The sequence below is a fragment of the Ascaphus truei genome, chromosome 7 (genome assembly GCF_040206685.1).
Source record: "Ascaphus truei isolate aAscTru1 chromosome 7, aAscTru1.hap1, whole genome shotgun sequence".
Classification (NCBI taxonomy): domain Eukaryota; kingdom Metazoa; phylum Chordata; class Amphibia; order Anura; family Ascaphidae; genus Ascaphus; species Ascaphus truei.
Genome location: NC_134489.1, coordinates 96,552,873 through 96,571,713, shown reverse-complemented (window position 1 = coordinate 96,571,713; position 18,841 = coordinate 96,552,873). Strand labels below are relative to the sequence as shown.

At 42.7% G+C, this 18,841-nt stretch overlaps 1 protein-coding gene across 7 annotated transcripts in view; it reads right to left on the bottom strand.

Moving 5' to 3' along the window:
* The window catches only part of LOC142499715 (lactase/phlorizin hydrolase-like), a 39,969-nt gene that overhangs the window by 7,939 nt on the left and 13,189 nt on the right, over positions 1 to 18,841 (bottom strand). For all 7 annotated transcript variants that reach the window (XM_075609508.1, XM_075609504.1, XM_075609501.1 and 4 more), the window contains 8 exons: positions 16,618 to 17,260; positions 13,721 to 15,277; positions 12,352 to 12,620; positions 10,107 to 10,397; positions 4,077 to 4,275; positions 2,587 to 2,789; positions 1,334 to 1,443; positions 297 to 431 (listed from right to left, as the gene is read on the bottom strand). In XM_075609508.1, coding sequence (XP_075465623.1) covers positions 297 to 431; positions 1,334 to 1,443; positions 2,587 to 2,789; positions 4,077 to 4,275; positions 10,107 to 10,397; positions 12,352 to 12,620; positions 13,721 to 15,277; positions 16,618 to 17,260 — 3,407 coding nt within the window. The remainder of the gene's footprint in view (positions 1 to 296; positions 432 to 1,333; positions 1,444 to 2,586; positions 2,790 to 4,076; positions 4,276 to 10,106; positions 10,398 to 12,351; positions 12,621 to 13,720; positions 15,278 to 16,617; positions 17,261 to 18,841) is intronic.

Here is an 18,841-nt window from a genome sequence, read left to right as displayed (position 1 = left end):
GATTACCGGGGGAGAGGGTAGGGCCTCTGTAAAGTTCTTACCTTATCCTTCGTGCCACGCTCCTCCTTCAGCGTCAAATGATACTGCGATGTTACATGGCGTTACGTTGCTACTGCAATGCCATGTAATGTCGCAGTGCCATTTGATGCTGAAGAAGAAGGTGCGGCCTGAAGGAGGAGCACGGCACCAGGTAAGTGCTTAAGGGCGAAGTTTTCTAAATCCGCCACTGCCAGCAATGAAAAACTTTTTTTTAAATGTGCAAATTACTAGGGGGTAATAGTGTTTGTAATGCTCACCTGTCTGCATCGTAGGACTGCTCAGATTGTGGAAAGTTCAGGGGAGATGTTAGTATGCTGGTGTAGTGATTCAAGCCAAAGTAGTCGTATGTCCCTTTAATTCTCCTCTTCTCACTCTCTGTGAACTCTGGGAGTCTATAGTGTATCACAATATACATGTTACCATATTGTGCTTTAAATATTGAATCATTTCTGTTTAGTTAACACATGACCTTTATCTTTAAACAAAATGTTTAAACCATCATTTCCAGGTCAAAGAACTGGGAAGATACTGTGTAAATTACTTAGATATTTGAGAAATTTTTACTTTGATACCAATAATTAAAAGCAATTCTAATTCTGACAGGAGTTGGAAAATGCAGCCGGGTGAGTAACTCTCCTACTTGTAACTTGAGACTTACTCGTAGCGCTCAGGTTTGCATAGAATATTCATAATTATACGTTTCATGTGTTTCCGTAATAACAGGTGTATCCTGTGTCCTAATATTCGATGCTAAAGTCAGTTCACTGATGCAACTTAATCATAATTCAGACTCTTTAAATGTACACGCGTGTTCTTTGATTTTCTTGACTCGTACTCTTCATTTTGCATCTTTATTTCATTAGAGTCGTGATGGTGTCGATCATACAAAATAAACATAGCGGCACAGAGAGTGCGAAACGTAGAAATGGGGATTTATACCCTACTGCAGGGGAGGCCAACTTCAGTCCTCAAGACCCTGTTTGTAATAAACTCCATTTTTGTTCACTGTTCTTGAAGTCCTGATGGAGGTGTGCCGGAAAACCGAAACGTTGTCAAGTTGTGATATTATTTTATTCAATACGGGTGTGCCACTCTCTACTCATTTACCTTGCACAGAATGTGAATAGTCTTACTGACCGGCTGTTTAAGGGTCAGCGAGCAGTAACAGTAAAATATAGCAGTAAAATAGTTTCCATGGAAAAACTGAGACACACCACACACACATACACACACACATTATTCTAGTAGTGGTCCAAACTTTTCCTAATAAAATCTGATTGGTATCAGTTCTTACCGGGAGGTCACCAGCCCTTGATCGAGACTTCTCTCCCGTATCGTGGATTTCATGATCTCGTTATAATCGCCATTATTAAAAATAGGATGTGCAAACCAACCACCGAAAAACTAGGCAAACAAAAGAGAAATACATACATTATATATATAAATATATATAAATAAATCAGAGTGCTCCCAAAGAAGAAATCACTGAACAAAAGCCATTATTCATTTTTTTTAACATGAACCAAAGGGGAAATAAATAGATATTCAGTAAAAAAAAAAAACAGTAGCTGGTATTGTCCACTATGCAATATTATGTAGATATATAGGCATCTGTTTAGCACAGTCTCCCGGCTGCAAAACTGGGGCAAAAAGTGTGTAACCCAGCCCCTTATTTATCAGAGAAAAGGATTCTCAATTACAATAGTGGGGATGTGTTCTTGGATCGGCCGGGTGCGTGTGATATGTTCAGGCTGCATTCTGCAATACATTGCTGGGGTTTCTGGGAGTGATGAAGGCGTTTGCATTTCCTGTGCTGATTTCCCTTTTCATTGACATCATAAAGCGATTCTATCTTTCTGTGTAATAAGAGTATTAAGGAGACATTCTACCTAACCATAGAGCAGGGGGTGTCCAACTCCAGTCCTTAAGGGCGGCAACAGGTCAGGCTTTCAGGATATCCCAGCTTTAGCACAGGTGGCTCATTCAGTCGCTCAGTCAAGGACTGCTTCAGCACAGGTGGCTCAATCATAATGATTGAGCCACCTGTGCTGAAGCAGGGATATCCTGAAAACCTGACCTGTTGGTGGCCCATGAGGACTGGAGTTGGCCACCCCTATCTATTGACTAGATAATACTAAATAAACCATTACTGAACACATCGAACACCTCCCACCTTTGCCCATATTGTATGTATGTATATCTTTATTTATATAGCACGATCCATGTTCATTTCGCTTCACCGCAGTAATACACGTGACATAATAGCGCTTCCTACCGAAAAGCAGACATTAGAAAAAGGAGCCCCTGCCCCGAAGAACTTACAATCTAAGTAAGCTAAACTCAACAATCTTTCTCCGTGTCAGAGAATATCACTGACATAGCTTCTCTATTACATACATGTGCATGCACACGTTACCATTAGAATAAGTATGCTAGAATGTTTTCATTGATTAAAATGCAGCACCCCATTTAATAAGAAAGCTTTCCATCAGTCTGCCCCCCGATATCCCCATAATGAATACGGGGTTAGATCTTCACACGTCATACCATCATATATCTTCTTGCTGCATCAACATCCTCCTGCTTATAGGGATTCCTTGGCTCTGCCCAGTCTGAGTTGATGGTAATAGAGATGACGCCCCCTTGCTTTGCTCTGTAGGTGTCGTTGTAGAGGTGCCAGGCTTCCGCGTGAGCCTTTATTATATTATGCCCCACTACGTAGGGTGCCCGCCCAGGTCTTGAATCGATTCCTTAAAGGAAACAAAAGCAAATGATATGGAAACACAATAACTCGTGAAGAGGTTAAAGCAATGTCTGTTTTAGAGCCCAGGTTACCAACTAGTTAGCTGCTGTGAATCTGTTGAGTAAAAGAACTCATCATAATTATGGGAGACAGTGATTTTGTGGTAAAGTCACTGTCTTGGGAGTGGGAAACCAATACTAGCTACATATGCCTTTGTACAAGTCATTTTTACTTCCCTGTACCTCGGGTACCGAAATGACATTGTTTACTCTGTGGGCAGTAACTCATTAATAATTGTAGCATAGTATGTACAATCCTGCATACACTGCAGAGCCATAAGTGCTCGGCTCTGTGTCTTCTAGGCCATTCCGCCAGGGAAATGGTTAATACAGTACAGTGTTTTTTTGGGTTAAGGAACCCTATAATTATATTGTGAAATTCTAGGGAACTCCAACCCTCTCTAATTGGCTGGTGAGTTCTGCTCTTTCAAGGATGGTCTGTTCTTCTGATCTTTTTTCAAATTCTGGATATATGTGGATCGGAGATTATGGATATACATGGATCGGAGAGACGCCGCCAAGGGATGCAGAGGTTCTTCGGTATTTTTGCTTGGCCATGAGGAACAGGGAACGGTGAACAATAGTGAGTACTTTTGCCTACTCCACACCGGTTATACTACTGCATATGGGTTTATAGTGACACTACAGCTGACTTGCCAGGGAGATTTCAATGTTCATTTTAAGACTCATTTGGTCTAGTATTGCGGACACTTACCCTGTTGGTTATCCCATTATACCTCATATATATGGTGCCTATTACCCTTTATTCCTTGCTTGTGCATTAATGAATTTTATATATACATATATATCATACCAGCAGTATTATCCTGGAGCTTGCAGTCGGTTTATTCCACACACTCTAATAGCGCGTCTGAGATCTGATGCATTGTAAGGAACCCCAATCCTCTCTAATAGCGCGTCTGAGATCTGATGCATTGTAAGGAACCCCAATCCTCTCTAATAGCGCGTCTGAAATCAGATGCATTGTAAGGAACCCCAACCCTCTGTAATAACGCGTCTGAGATCAGACACATTGTAAGGAACCCCAACCCTCTCTAATAGTGTGTATCAAATAGAGATAAGATGCATTGTAAATTCTTCTGTATTTGGTACAATTTACAAGTGACTTGAAAATTGCACAGAACCCTTTAGGGGATCCCGGGTAATCCAAGGGTTCCTAGGAACACCTGTTGAAAAACTACAGGATTAATATAATGCTAGAATAATGTCCTTACCTGGTGCCATTGCACCATAGCCATACCCAAGGTTGGCAATGATATACGGTTCATTGAAAGTTATCCAGAACTTCACCTTGTCTCCCAGTCTTTTGAAGAGAAAGTCAGCATACTCTTTAAATCTTTGCACAATAGTTTTATTCTCCCAGCCCCCAATGTTTTGCAAAGCTTGCGGCAGATCCCAGTGATAAATTGTTACCTGCACAATTCAAAAGTTGTTACAATCGTTAGAAAGTATCTTTTCATTCTCTGTTGACCTACACCGAAATACACATTATATATCCTTTCTTTCAGTGAAGATATGAAAGAATCCGTGCACAAATTCACTATTAAACACTGGTACTTGTACTCACACTCACACAGTACTAATATTCTGAAATTGTAAGCCTGTGCTTTTTGTTTTGCTTATATGGGTGCAACACCTACAGTATGGTAAGCGCTACAACCACCATGCTATGTGACAGTATCACACTTAATGCTGTTGACTAGACATCTGCAGGTTTCCCTCCCGGAATCAGACATTTGGCTGCAGCTGCTCGGGCCGCTGATCACTCAGCCACCGGACACTCAGCGCCCGGTCATTTCTGCAATAAGGTAAGTTAAGGGGCTTCGGGGGTAGGGAGTAGCATTGGTATTAGGGGTTGAGATTAGGTTTTTTTTTGTAACACTTGCGCACACCACGAACAAGGCGGTACCCCGGTACTTAGGTGGGAAAGAACTATAGTAGGCACCCACAGCAGCGGAGGCACGCCTGGAGGGTGGATAGTCAGCGTAACCGGGTCTGGGTTGGAGAAGTCGGGTTGGTCGGTATACTTGCCGAAGTACAAGGGCGGAGCCAGTGGGATGGTCGATGTCCGTTGAGCCGTGGTCAGGGGTTGGAGAGGTGCGGGTAGTCAGGAGTATGCCGAGGTCGAATTCCAGAGAGAGTCCAATAGTCAAGCCAGGGTCTTTGGCCAGAGAGGGTCCAAAGTCATGCTGGGTCGGTATACGAGAAGTCAAACAAGGAACACACAGGAACAAGGCAAGGCACAGCAAACGCAGGGAACACAAGGCTACAATGGTTATGCTCAGTAAAGCAGGAAGGGCAGAGAGAGCCTTAAGTAACAGACAGGAACCAGTAGCAAGGGAGGCAGAGCGGAGGCACGGCCTCGGCGGAGGCAAGGATAGGCTGCAGGAGACAAGTGGGCCTAATGGTACTTGCCACACAGCTGGGGAGCGGTGCACGACGTCACGTGCACGTGACCGACGCGTGACATGACCGAGAGCGGAGCTAAGCTCCGTGGCACAGCGTGAAGAGCTGTGGGTGCACGCGCGCTCTGTATCCAGAGCGGGGAAGCGCTCAGTAGCAGCAGGTAAGGAGGGAACACACGACGGAGGACGTGTTCCCCGATTCCTTACAGTTTTAGGGTAAGGTTGGGGACTTACCTTAGCGGTGAAACAGCTGGCACCAAGATGTCCCTGCGGCGAGGTGAGTGGTGATGACTTACTCACTGCGAATCAGCCACGACCAAATGTCCTAGATGGCTGCCATTCTCTGAATGTTTAACGGTTTCTTTTAAAATGTAACTATGCAATGCTATCTTTTGTAGTGCGGTCCTCTTATGAGACTAGGATGAAAATATGGACATTTATGGCGCATGGGCTGGGCAGGTTTGGAGAGAAGAAGCAACCACTACAACTGTTCCCTGGCAACACAAATTTGAGGACTTGTAATGTATTTAGCTTTACTTGAACGATGATCTGTTCAGTCTTTTGTTGATGCACTTGCTGCTTTTGATTCTGCTGAGTGTTCTGCTGCATAAACTGCGATGTTTTCGGGCAAGCGAATAAAATGCTTTCCAGCAATACTGTCTCTCTCAGCGCTCCGGTCACTCCGCACATACTTACCTCTGACGAAGCGAGATTCACGAAACGCATTAGGTTGACTCCTGTGGGCCACCGTACTCCTCCAGAAACTCGGCACTGACTTTGAAAGTGCCTGCGCAATACCGGCAAAGGGATTGCAATTGTCCTGTGAACTGCGATCATCGGAGTAAGATCACGCATCACTGGGAGATAAGCCAGGAATCCACTGGGAGCTCATTACATCGAGCGTGTGCACCTGCACCTGCCCCAGGAATTGCGTAAATTGCCCGTTCTATGTGCGGAGTGACCGGAGCGCTGTGAGAGACAGTATTGCTGGAAAGTATTTTATTCAATTGCCAGAAAACATCGCCGTTTATGCAGCAGACCACTCTGCAAGAAGCAAAAGCAGCAAGTGCATCAACTAAAGACTGAACAGATCATCGTTCAAGTAAAGCTAAGTACATTACAAGCCCTCAAATCTGTGTTGCCAGGGAACAGTTGCTTGTGGTGGCTTCTTCTCTCCAAACCTGGGAGGGGAATGAAACAGATTACAAACTGAATAGAATAGAAGAGGAAACAATGGGTTATGGAGGTAGAATGGGGCAAGTGCAAGTTTGACAAGCAGTGAGACACCTATAGTACTGTACATACAGATAATACTAGAAAACTTCTAAAGACTAAAACAAGTTGGCGCAGAAAGGAAGAAGCAGATAAGATAATAGTACAGGCTGAAAAAAACCTTAAATGCTTGCGTGCTAATGCAAGAAGCCTGACAGATAAAATGGGGGAGCTTGAATTAATAGCTGCAAGAGAGCTGTATGATATCATGGGCATTACTGAAACATGGTGGGGTGAAACTCATGACTGAGCAGTTAATTTAGAGGGTTATTCCCTTTTTCAGAAGGATCGAGCAAATAGAAGAGGAGGTGGAGTATGCTTATATGTTAAACCGGATCTAAAACCTATTAAAAGGAAAGATGTTTATGAAGGGAATGATGAAAATGTAGAGACCTTGTGGATAGAAATTAGCAGTGGGTGTAAAAGTATAAAGAAAATGTTTGTAGAGGTATGCTATAAACCACCAAATATCTGTGAGATTGAAGAAACAAATACTTTTGCAAATGGAGAAGGCATCAAAACTAGGTCATGTTTGCATAATGGGTGATTTTAATTATCCAGACATAGGCTGGGGCAGTGAGATTAGCATTACAACAAAAGGAAATAGGTTTTTGGGGGTGCTTAAATATAATTATATGACCCAAATTATTGAGGAACCAATCAGGAGAGGGGCAATACTGGATTTGGTCATATCAAACAATGTAGAAGTAATAACAAATATTCAAGTCCTGGAACATTTGGGTAACAGTGATCATAACATGGTCTCATTTGAAATAAATGATCAAAAAACAGTTTACTTGGGTTCAACAAAGACCTTGAACTTTAGAAAGGCAGATTTTAATAAATTGAGGTCTGATCTACAAGTAATACATTGGGATGATGTTTTTACAGGGAAAATGTAGAAGATAAATGGGCAGTCTTTAAAACATTGTTAGAAAAGCACACATATAAGCATAAAAGAAATAAGTCAAAACGAATGTGGCTAAATAAACACGTAGGGGAGGAAATGGACAAGAAGAGGAAGGCGTTTAGATTCTTTAAGTCAGAAGGTACGGAGATATCATATCAGAATTATAAGGAATGTAACAAAAATTGCAAAACGGCAAATCAAATTAGCAAAAATGGATAATGAAAAAAAGATTGCATTAGAAAGTAAGATCAACCCTAAAAAGTTCTTTAAGAACCTTGATAACAAAAAATGAGAAAAGAAAATATAGGACCCTTTCAGTGTGAGATGGGCAGGCAGATTATTGGAGATAAGGAAAAAGCAGAGGTATTAAACAAATTCTTTGCCTCTGTGTTTACCAGGGAAGAATCAATTGCAATAGTAGCGCCGCAGGAGGAAGCCAAAACATCCATATTAATGAATAACTGGTTAACTGAGGAAGAAGTTCATAAGCGGCTTGAAAAAAATTAAAGTAAATAAGGCACCTGGCCCTGATGGCATACATCAAAGGAGTTAAGTTCAGTAATAGCCAAACCATTACATTTAATATTCAAGGACTCGATTTCCACAGGCTTAGTACCACAAGATTGGTGTAAAGCAGATGTGGTGCCTATATTTAAAAAGGGAGCTAGATCACAAGCGGGGAATTACAGACCTGGAAGCCTGACTTCAATAGTGTGGAAACTACTTGAAGGTTTAATACGGGATAATATTCAGGAATACCTAATGGAAAACAAAATTATTAGTAATAGTCGGCATGGATTTATGAAGGATAGATCATGCCAAACTAACCTTATTTGTTTCTTTGAGGTAAGTAGGAATTTAGACCAGGGTAATGCAGTTGATGTGGTCTACTTAGATTTTGCAAATGCTTTTGATACGATTCCACACAAGGGGTTGGTGTACAAAATAAAGAAAATTGGACTCAGTAATAATATATGCACCTGGATTGAAAACTGGTTGAAGGATAGACAACAAAGGGTTGTCATAAATGGAACTTTTTCAGGTTGGGCTAAAGTCGTGAGTGGAGTACCTCAGGGATCGGTACTGGGACCCCTGCTTTTCAACTTGTTTATTAACGACCTAGAGGTTGGCATCGAGAGCAAAGTCTCCATCTTTGCTGAGGATACTAAATTGTGAAAGGTAGTAGAATCAGAGCAGGATGTAATTTCTCTCCAGAAGGACTTGGAGAGACTGGAAACGTGGGCAGGTTAATGGCAGATGAGGTTTAATACAGATAAATGTAAGGTTATGCATTTGGGATACAAGAATAAAAAGGCGACTTACAAATTAAATGGAGATATATTGGGGGAATCCTTGATGGAGAAGGATTTAGGAGTGCTTGTAGACAGCAGGCTTAGCAATAGTGCCCAAAGTCATGCAGTAGCTGCAAAGGCAAACAAGATCTTATCTTGCATTAAACGGGCAATGGATGGAAGGGAAGTAAACATAATTATGCCCCTTTACAAAGCATTAGTAAGACCACACCTTGAATATGGAGTACAATTTTGGGCACCACCACTCCATAGAAAATACATTCTGGAACTAGAGAGAGTGCAGAGAAGAGCCACCAAATTAATAAAGGGGATGGACAATCTAACTTATGAGGAGAGGCTAGCTAAGTTAGATTTATTTACATTAGAAAAGAAGCGAGGGGATATGATAACTATATATAAATATATTCGGGACAGTACAAGGAGCTTTCAAATTAACTATTCATCCCACGGGCAGTACAAAGGACTCGGGGCCATCCCTTTAGATTGGAGGAAAGGAGATTCCACAAGCAACAAAGGAAAGGGTTCTTTACAGTAAGGGCAGTTAAAATGTGGAATTCATTACCCATGGAGACTGTGATGGCAGATACAAAACATTTGTTCAAAAAAAGGTTGGACATCTTTTTAAAAAAGGAAAGGTATACAGGGATATACCAAATAAGTATACATGGGAAGGATGTTGATCCAGGGATAAATCCGATTGCCAATTCTTGGAGTCAGGAAGAAATTTCTTTTTCCCCTTATGAGATATCATTGGATGATATGACACTGGGTTTTTTTGTTTGCCTTCCTCTGGATCAATAAGTAAGTATAGATATAAGATAAAGAATCTGTTGTCTAAATTAAGCATAAGTTGAACTTGATGGCCTACATCTTTTTTGAACCTCATTTAGTATGTAACTAGGTAACCTGTCCAGCCCATGGGCCATAAACGTCCAGATTTTTGTCTGACTCTACTGTTGGGAGGTATTTGGAAATCCCTTCCATAAGGACGTTGGCTGCAAGGCTTGGGATTAGGTTTTTGAACTTTTAGTGTTTTACAATATTCATATTTACTTGATGTATTTTGGTTTGTTAACACATTATATAATTTTTGGACCAATAGCACTTTTTTTCCCCTCTTATGAGACTAGGCCGCTTAGCATTATTCATTGGTTCTATCAGTTTAAGTTTTCTTCAAGGTGCAAGGGGTGGAGAATGTCCTGACCTGGAGCCTCCCAAAATTTGTGGCACTCCTGATTATGTGTGACACCCCTCTGCTTTGGCTCAGTAATAGTTGCTCAGTAGCTGCATTGTTCCTTTAAACACAGGCAAGTTACAGCACTGGGACTGATGCCTAATTATTACCTGGGGTGTGATATTAGCTGCAAGAAGAGCGTCAATCAGTCGCACGTAGTAATTCAGCCCAACTTCATTGACAAAATTCACCGTCCCATCTGGGAGAACCCGCGGCCAAGAGACTGAAAACCGGTAGTGAGTGACTTTGAGATTCTTGATCAGAGCCACGTCTTCCTCCACCCTGTTGTAGCTATCGCAGGCTATGTCCCCGTTATCATCATTTTCGATTCTTGAAGGGGAGTGTGAGTACTGGTCCCAGATGCTGAGTCCTTTCCCATCTGCTCTCCAGGCTCCTTCAATCTGAAAACCCCCAAGAACAGAGAGCTCTGGTTGGACATGTTCTTGTGAATTGGTGAATATCAGGGAGGGGGGGGGGGGGCGCTACTGCAGTCCTCCAGCGCCATCACCAAGTCAAGTTTTCAGGTTATCCCTGCTTCAGCACAGGTGGCTCAGTCAGTGACTCAGTCAAAGACTGAGCCACTGGTAGAGCCACCTGTGCTGAAGCATGGACTGATTGAGCCACCTGTGCTGACGCAGAGATATCCTGAAAACCTGACCTTGAGGACTGGAGTTGGTTGCCCCTGGTGTATATTGTTCACGTGTTTAACCTCTGCCTGCAAAGATATGAATGGACAAGGGCACAAGGATTTCTTAATCATAAAGCATTTATTGTGCCATAAGGTACACAACGTTTCAGCCTGCTGGCCTTTCTCAAGTGAAGTGGCATTGGTGAGTGCGCTGACAAACCAACATTAAATAGTTTCAAAATGTCCAAACACCCATGTGCAGCTGCCTTGTTACTAATCTTCTAAATCAGCTTCTCCTGTGTCTAATTCTCCGGTTCCACCCCCCCGGGTGGGTGTATCCCATCGCCCTGTGTCTAATCCTCCGGTTCTACCCCCCCGGATGGGCATATCCCATCGCCGCATTGGTTGGTGTCATCTCTGGTATCATCAGTTGCCTCCAATCGTTCCATCTGGTGCCGGGGGTGTGTCCGTTTCATCCTCAGTGGTGTCCCTCATTGTCAAGGCATCACTGGAGTCTCTGTAGTTTGTCCTCGTATGCCCATGACGTCATCACGTGGCGTCGTTCCATCTGGGTCAAATCGATTGTCTGAAGAGCGTCTGACGTCACAACGTTGTATTCTCACAGCTGATGCCCATGGCTGGCATCTGGCTATTATTTCACCCTGCTAGCCTAGCAACAATGGAGAAATAATAGCCAGACGCCAGCCATGGGCATCAGATGTGAGAATACAACGTAGTGACGTCAGACGATCGATGTGACCCAGATGGAACGACGCCACGTGATGACGTCAGCAGCATACGAGGACACACTACATAGAAGTGATGCCTTGACAACGAGGGACGCCACTGAGGATGAAACGGACACTCCCCCGGCACCAGATGGGACGATTGGAGGCAACTGATGATACCAGAGATGACACCAACCAATGTGGAGATGGGATACACCCACCCAGGGGGATGGAACCGACTCAAAGAACAGACCTGTGGGGCTCCCAACCTCTGTATCATGCTATAATTTCATGTATGAAGAAGTCTTGGTTCATTAAAAGGTATCACAACCGACAATAACTCTACACTTCTCCACCAATATGGCTTCTGGGACTTTGAACTGCATCATTATTGATTACAAATGATTAAACTATAATATGATTACAATAAAAACTAAACAAAAACATGATTTCTATCAAATAAAAAACTATACAACATTTAAATTGAAATAAATAGAAATCACATGAAAACACAAATATAAACTGAAAAGTTGGTAAATTATTTAAAAAATAAACAAGATGATTTTTGTTATGTTAAATCTTATTTTATGTTAATAGAACACTGTAAATTCTGCTCAGGGAGACAATGTATATACCCAGATATAGGATACACAAGCTGTCTGTGGGATTATTGGTCCCAGACATAACGTGTATGCACGAAGCATAATACACAAAACATGGGGAAAGGCTTAGAATCAAGTACACAAGAGATCCCAATATAGGGAACAATATCCGAAAACAGAAAGGTACAGAAATTGTAACTATTTATTGCAGTCTCCCAGCTGCAAAACTGGGGTAACATCAGTGCAAAAACAGCCCTATATGTATTAAAGAAAAGGAATCCCAGTGAAGACAATTGGAGTTTTCCCTTTGATAAATCTGGTGCAATTATTTTACATTTGGTTTTGCTCCAGTTTTGCAGCCGGGACAGTTTAGCAAATAACCTCGTTGCTTTCTAACCTGGTAAGATGCAGATGCCACGCCCCATACAAAGTTATTTGGGAACTCCCCAAACAGGAATGCGTCGTCGCTGTCCAGCGGGATCCCATTGTTCCGTATAACTTCGGCATAGTACATTGCGGAACGTTTAGGGGTCCTCGGTCTGTTAGGATTCAGGAAATCCACATGGTGCAAACCGAACCTCACGCTGTACCCCGAATTCCATTCAAAGGTGTCCATGAGAGACCAGGCACTGTACCCTTTCAGGTTCACTCCATCTAATCTGTGAGCTGTGGACAAGGAGAAGTGGGGTTTGCAGTTGCATGCGTCAGGTATTCAATTATAATGCAATTACAGCAAGCGGAAAACACTAACCCCTGTATTAACTCCTCCGCTGTCAGAGGTACCAGCGACGTAACGCAAAGCAGAGCTTTAACTCTTCCACTACCAAAGAGGGCAGCACCTCGTTGCAAAGATAAGCTTTGCAATGTATTCCTAACCCCTCTGCCATGGAACGGTTTAAGAAAACTAGAAAAGGAGGCAGCACTGCAGTGGACTTGAGAAGGTTCAGTGGAGGGTTGACGTTTCCGTCTTGCTTTGGGGACCTTTGTCCATCGTCGATCCTTCAAATAAACCATCACAATCTTTATCACAAGTCCACAGAAGTGCCGTGTCCCTTTTCTAGGTTACTTCACGTGATCCCCTCTGGCGGTGGAACTGTTATGGAATTATTGTGAGTGCTCCTATACCAAAGCTACTGGCTGCTTTAAGACATGAGTGCTTAACTCCAGTCCTCAAGCCACCCCCTCTCCCACCCCCCAACAGGTCAGGTTTTAGGATATCCCTGCTTCAGCACAGGGGATCAATTAGTCCCTTTTTCAGCACAGGTGGCTCAATCAGTCCCTGCTTCAGCACAAGTGGCTCAATCAGAGGCTCAGTCTTTGACTGAGGAAGCTGGGATATCCTGAAAACCTGAACTTTTGGGGCGTCTTGAGGACTGGAGTTGAGCACCCCTGCTTTAAGACATGTTTGAGTGCTTTACAAATGTATGTGTGAAAGTTTGATTTCGTGAAAGACAATAGCTACTTCAGTGGAATATGCAATCTACACATTTACCAAGGGCCCACATGTAGTAAATGTGGGATTTCTAAGCTGGAGCCGTGGGTGGGATTTATAAATCCTCGGTCATTGGTTTCCATAGTTTCACTTATACAGTAAGATTTTCTTCTCTTCTGTGAGCTGTTTCATACGCCCGAGGGATTGTATTCTAACACTGCAAATGTGCTGTTTAAACAACATCTCCCACTCACTGGATCTTCCAAATGAACACTTCAACCACTGTCCCAGACATCCTCACAAAGTATCATTGGTATTAAATAAATCTTCTTACCTTTCAAGGCTTCGTCGATGTAGGTTTTGTAGTAAAATATACGGTTGGTGTCATCAAAATCAGCCTTGTCGTCTGTCGCGACCCCGTTTTCAGTGATATAAATAGGAACGTCTCCATACTCATTCTTCACCCAGTTAAGCAGCCTCCTTAACCCCCAAGCCACTGCTCGGTGCTCTTTAACCGCTGTTGATGGCCAGTTTGTGTCAACCTCTTCAGTTATGTCTACATCTCCCTCAAAAGTTGCTGGTTTCAGCTTGATGGTTTTATGCTGCACTATTTTTGTGGTGTAGATGTTTATACAGAAGACATCAGCCGTCCCCTGGATATATGCTCTCTCCTCCTCTGTAAAACTTGGCAGCCTGGAAGATGTCAGGTCCTGCAAGTCGCTCTTATTCGCCACTTGCCATTTCATGACATTCGGGTAGTCACCAGTTTTGAAGATTGGGTGTGCAAACCACCCTAGTGTGAACTGTAGGTAGCGGTCAGCCGCCTCCAAGTCTCTCGGTTCCTTGTGGTTTTTGGGTTCTACCCATTCTGTATTGAGACTCAGCGAAATCACCCCTCCTTGACTCTTCCGATATTTCTCATCATACGTATGGTAGACCCTGGCATGGACTTTTAATAAACGGTGAGCGACTCTGTAAGGAGCAAAGCCAGGATCGTCCTTGATACCTGGTGGAAACAGACCCACACCGTAGCCAGCTGCTACGATGCTGTGGGGCTGGTTAAATGTCATCCAGAACTTGACCCGGTCTCCAAAGGTGCGAAAACAATAATCAGCATAGCTATGAAATGCATCGAGCACTGAATCATTCTCCCAACCGCCTGAATCCTCGAGTGCTTGGGGTAGATCCCAGTGGTAAAGTGTCACCATTGGAGCTATGTTGTTCGCTACTAAGCCATCAATAAGCCTATTGTAATAGTCAACCCCTTTAGCATTGGCGGAACCCTTTCCAGATGGAAAGATTCGAGACCAAGACAAAGAGAACCTGTAGCTTGTGACTCCTAAAGCCCTCAGCATGTACATATCTGCATCTAGCTGATAATAGCTGTCACATGCAATGTCTCCATTGTCATTATTAACAATGTTCCCAGGAACATGTGTAAATGTGTCCCATGTGCTGGGTCCTTTTCCATCAGCGTCCCATCCTCCTTCAACCTGATAAGAAGAGGTGGAAACTCCCCATTTGAAATCATCTGGAAATGTGCCATGGAAATACATATCTCTTTCAAAGGCGCTTTGACCTGAGAATTTTTCCCATACGACCTTTGCTTTTGAGGGAACATCAGAGGCTGGCAGGGGTGATAGCTTTCTTGCATTAAACATTCTTGCGCCTGAAGCCGCGCCACTGGTCAACTTGCTATTTGGGAAGCCGTTGCGTTTAACAATGCCGGAGAATAAATATGCCGACTCTTTCGGGGTCCTCTGTCTGTTTGCATCTCCAAAGTCCACGTAATGTAAACCAAATCTCTGGCTGTAACCCTGTGGCCCTTCAAAGCTGTCCAGCAAGGACCGGACTACATATGAATTTACAGGCACTCCGTCATTCTTCACAGCTGCAAGGAAATTGGGAGACAGATTTGAGTCAGAATTTGTTCATGTGTTTCAGGGCTTCCATCTGTAGAAGAATTTTCCAAATATGTGGCTAAAGCAAAAGGTGACAATGTGTGCTCATTTGCATGTAATTACGCAGAATCCCTAGCTGCCAAGGAAGAATTGTATGCCTAGAGATATTGATGAAAAGCAGGGTGGCAGACATGTCTGGGACATGTGAATGTGATCACAAGTGATATTTTTATTTGCTGTATTCTGTTGGGTTTTTGTACCTTTTTTTTTTTTTAAACTCACCATAACTTATATAATTTGTGGTTGTAGCATAGGAATACAAAATGCCAGCGGATACAGAAAATAAATATAGGACAGTCAAAGTATTCTCCTAAAAAGGCCTTACATGAGTCCTGGAGTTGAGCACCCCTGGGTTAGAGAACAGATATGTAAATAACCTAATTGTACCTTGTAACAAGGGACGTATCCCTGTTCAGAAATGTGCCTCTAATCCAGCAGTGTGGTGGATAACTGCTGGTAGACAATTAACCAACACCACCTGGCTGATTACAGGTGTCAGAAAAGCCTGCCTCTGAGACAGGAAGAGAAATTCTTCCTGAGCTCACACGTGAGTTGAGCTGACCCAGGAAACAGATGTCTTGAGCTGCAAGCTGACAACAAGACAAAGGGGAAAAGATTCTAAACCTGGATCCTGACATTGCCTCATCACACAAAGGTGCGGACACCAGGAGAACAAAGAAGCATCCCCCCTACAGCTACCAGAGAGACAGATAAGACTTTACTTTCTAAGACTGTTGTATATCTGTACATATCAAATTATATGTTTGGGGCTGGGAAACATGCTAATCTAAAGGGAGTTGTGGACTGCATATGTTTAACTAGAAATACTCCCAAGTGGAACAGAAGCTTTGTTTGACCCCTTATTTGCATACGTTGATGATTTTCTTGTGTTAAAGAAGCAGGCGCAATAAAAGCCTTATTTAATTTCACCTTAAAACCAGTCTCTATTGCGTACCTCTGCACACGTCTCTTACATACCTTTCCTAATGGTTTTCAGGTCTCCATTAGGTCTGCATTGCATTGTCAGAATCAGGTTTGTGCAGCAAGCTGCTTACAGATGACACTGAGCAATAATTCTATTAACTCCATTGCCTTACAGTAACATTGTGACTAACAAACAACCATGGAGAAATTAAACATTAACTTTCAATGCAGCAGAGCAGATTTGCAGCATCTCTCTATTACTTTCAGTGTGACAAGCTCTGGCGCACTCTGCTGGAAGTTAAACCTGTTCTAAAACTTTCCCAGATGTGATTACGGTGTAAATTACCTTTTAAAACCTCATTGATGTAGGCAGTCAAATAATCCATTCTTGCAGTGTCATTAAACACATCTCCATCATATGCCGTTGGCGCCCCGTTCCCGGTTATGTATATCGGAAGGCCGCTCTTCGCATACTCCTCTTTCACAAAATTGAGCAGCCTCCTGATACCCCAGGGTACTACTGTGACCCAGGAAGAGGAGGTCACGGGCCACGAAGGATCCACGTGCTGAGCAAAGCCCCCGATGTTATCATACTCTGGAACACAGCTGGTATTCACAGGAGCACTGACCAGCCTGGAAGTATAATGGGAAATGCCAACGAAGTCTGCAGTTCCTCTGATAAAGGATTTCTCTTGTTCTGTAAATGTGGGCAGTGGAGACACGGTGTCAGGGCACTGCTGGTGCTTCAGCTGCATTTGTGTTTTAAAGACCTCAGGGTAATCGCCATTAACAAAGATAGGATGGGCAAACCAGCCCAACATGAACTGCATGTAGCGCTCAGCGGCCTTCACATCCTCAGGAGCAGCAGACGCTGGCTCTGCCCAGTCCGAGTTTAAAGAGATGCCCACTTTTCCCCGCTGCTGGGGACGGTATATATTATTGTACACATGCCAAGCTTTTGCGTGAGCTTTCAGGATGGCGTGGGAAACCTAAGAGGAGCAGCAAAGGGAAACAAAGATATATGAATCCCACAGCTAGGGACTATTCTGATTAAAAGACATTTTTATAAGCAGCAGTTAATTGTTGTTGCTATAAAACAGCGTCCAGTATGTACATTATCAGTGATCAAAATGCCTTAAACCAGTTATGGTACTGAGAAGGTTTTCAGTATATTGAAACCGTTAAACATGGTGAGGAAGCTGTTCTGATCTAGTTTTGTACAACATATACCGTACTGTCTCGAAACATAATAGTATCATCCCACTTTGATCACTGCTCATTATTATTCAACAGTGTAGCATGTTCAGCGCAATGTAGCATGTTTCGCGGTTTAACCCTTTTCTAGAGCAAGGTGCTGCAGGTAGAGATGGACTCAGATACAGAAACTAAGTTCCCAAACTTTTTTTTAAGTTGCGAAAGTCTTATAAACCGGAAAATGTGCAACAATTTTACGAAAGACTTAATTTTTAAAAATGCAAATACTTAAATACCTGTAGGGTTGAGGAAGGAGAGAGAGACACACACACAGAGATACACACACACAGAGATACACACATAGAGAGACACACACACAGAGAGAGACACACACAGAGAGACACACAGAGAGAGAGTCACAGAGAGGGAGAGACACAGAGAGAGAGACACACACACAGAGAGACACACACACAGAGAGAGAGAGAGAGAGACAGACACAGAGAGAGAGAGACAGAAAATAAAAGAAATGTCTCCATCTCCTCTCCTGCAAAAAGCCTATTTCATATTGTATGGATACAATTATAGACTATTCACATGTAATGTAATTATTCATTATATTCATATATATTTATTAAATTGCGCACTCATAGCAACTAAATCATATAAAGGCCTACGAAGCATTAAATTACATCTCTGTACTGAAGGCCTTATTGATGTCTGTGTCTGCCAATGTCGAGTAAAATAATCTTTCTAGGGGAACTTTATGAGCTTTAACTTAAATCTATTTCCTTGGACACAGAGGCACAGAGAGCGCACACTGAAAAAATGCCTAAGCAGAGGCAAGTGTGGTGCATGGTAAAGGGTAAATAGTTCAAGTCTGTGAGGATCCCTAGAGATCCAATATACCAGTAAAGCCCGGGCATATCTGTGCATTTTGGACCCAATAAACCTCTTTTAACCCTGCTTTTCACCATTATCACCCAACATACAGTGCTTCCACTGCAGCAAGGGATTCTGGGAAATGACATGCAAATGAGCACACAGTGCCACTTTATGCTTCAAATATATATATATATATATATATATATATATATATATATATATATATATATCAAATGGAAATATTACTATATATATATATATATATATATATATATATATATAGCAAATGGAAATATTACTATATGCTCGTTTGCATGTCTTAGACAGGTCTGCAACCCCGCCTTTCACCATTAGCACACAGCACTTCCACTGCAGCATGGGATTCTGGGAAATGACATGCAAATGAGCACACAGTGCCACCTTTTGCTTTAAAACCATAAACATGGTTCCCTATAGGCTTAAGCTTGCTGCATGGTCACAGCTTTGAGCACAGC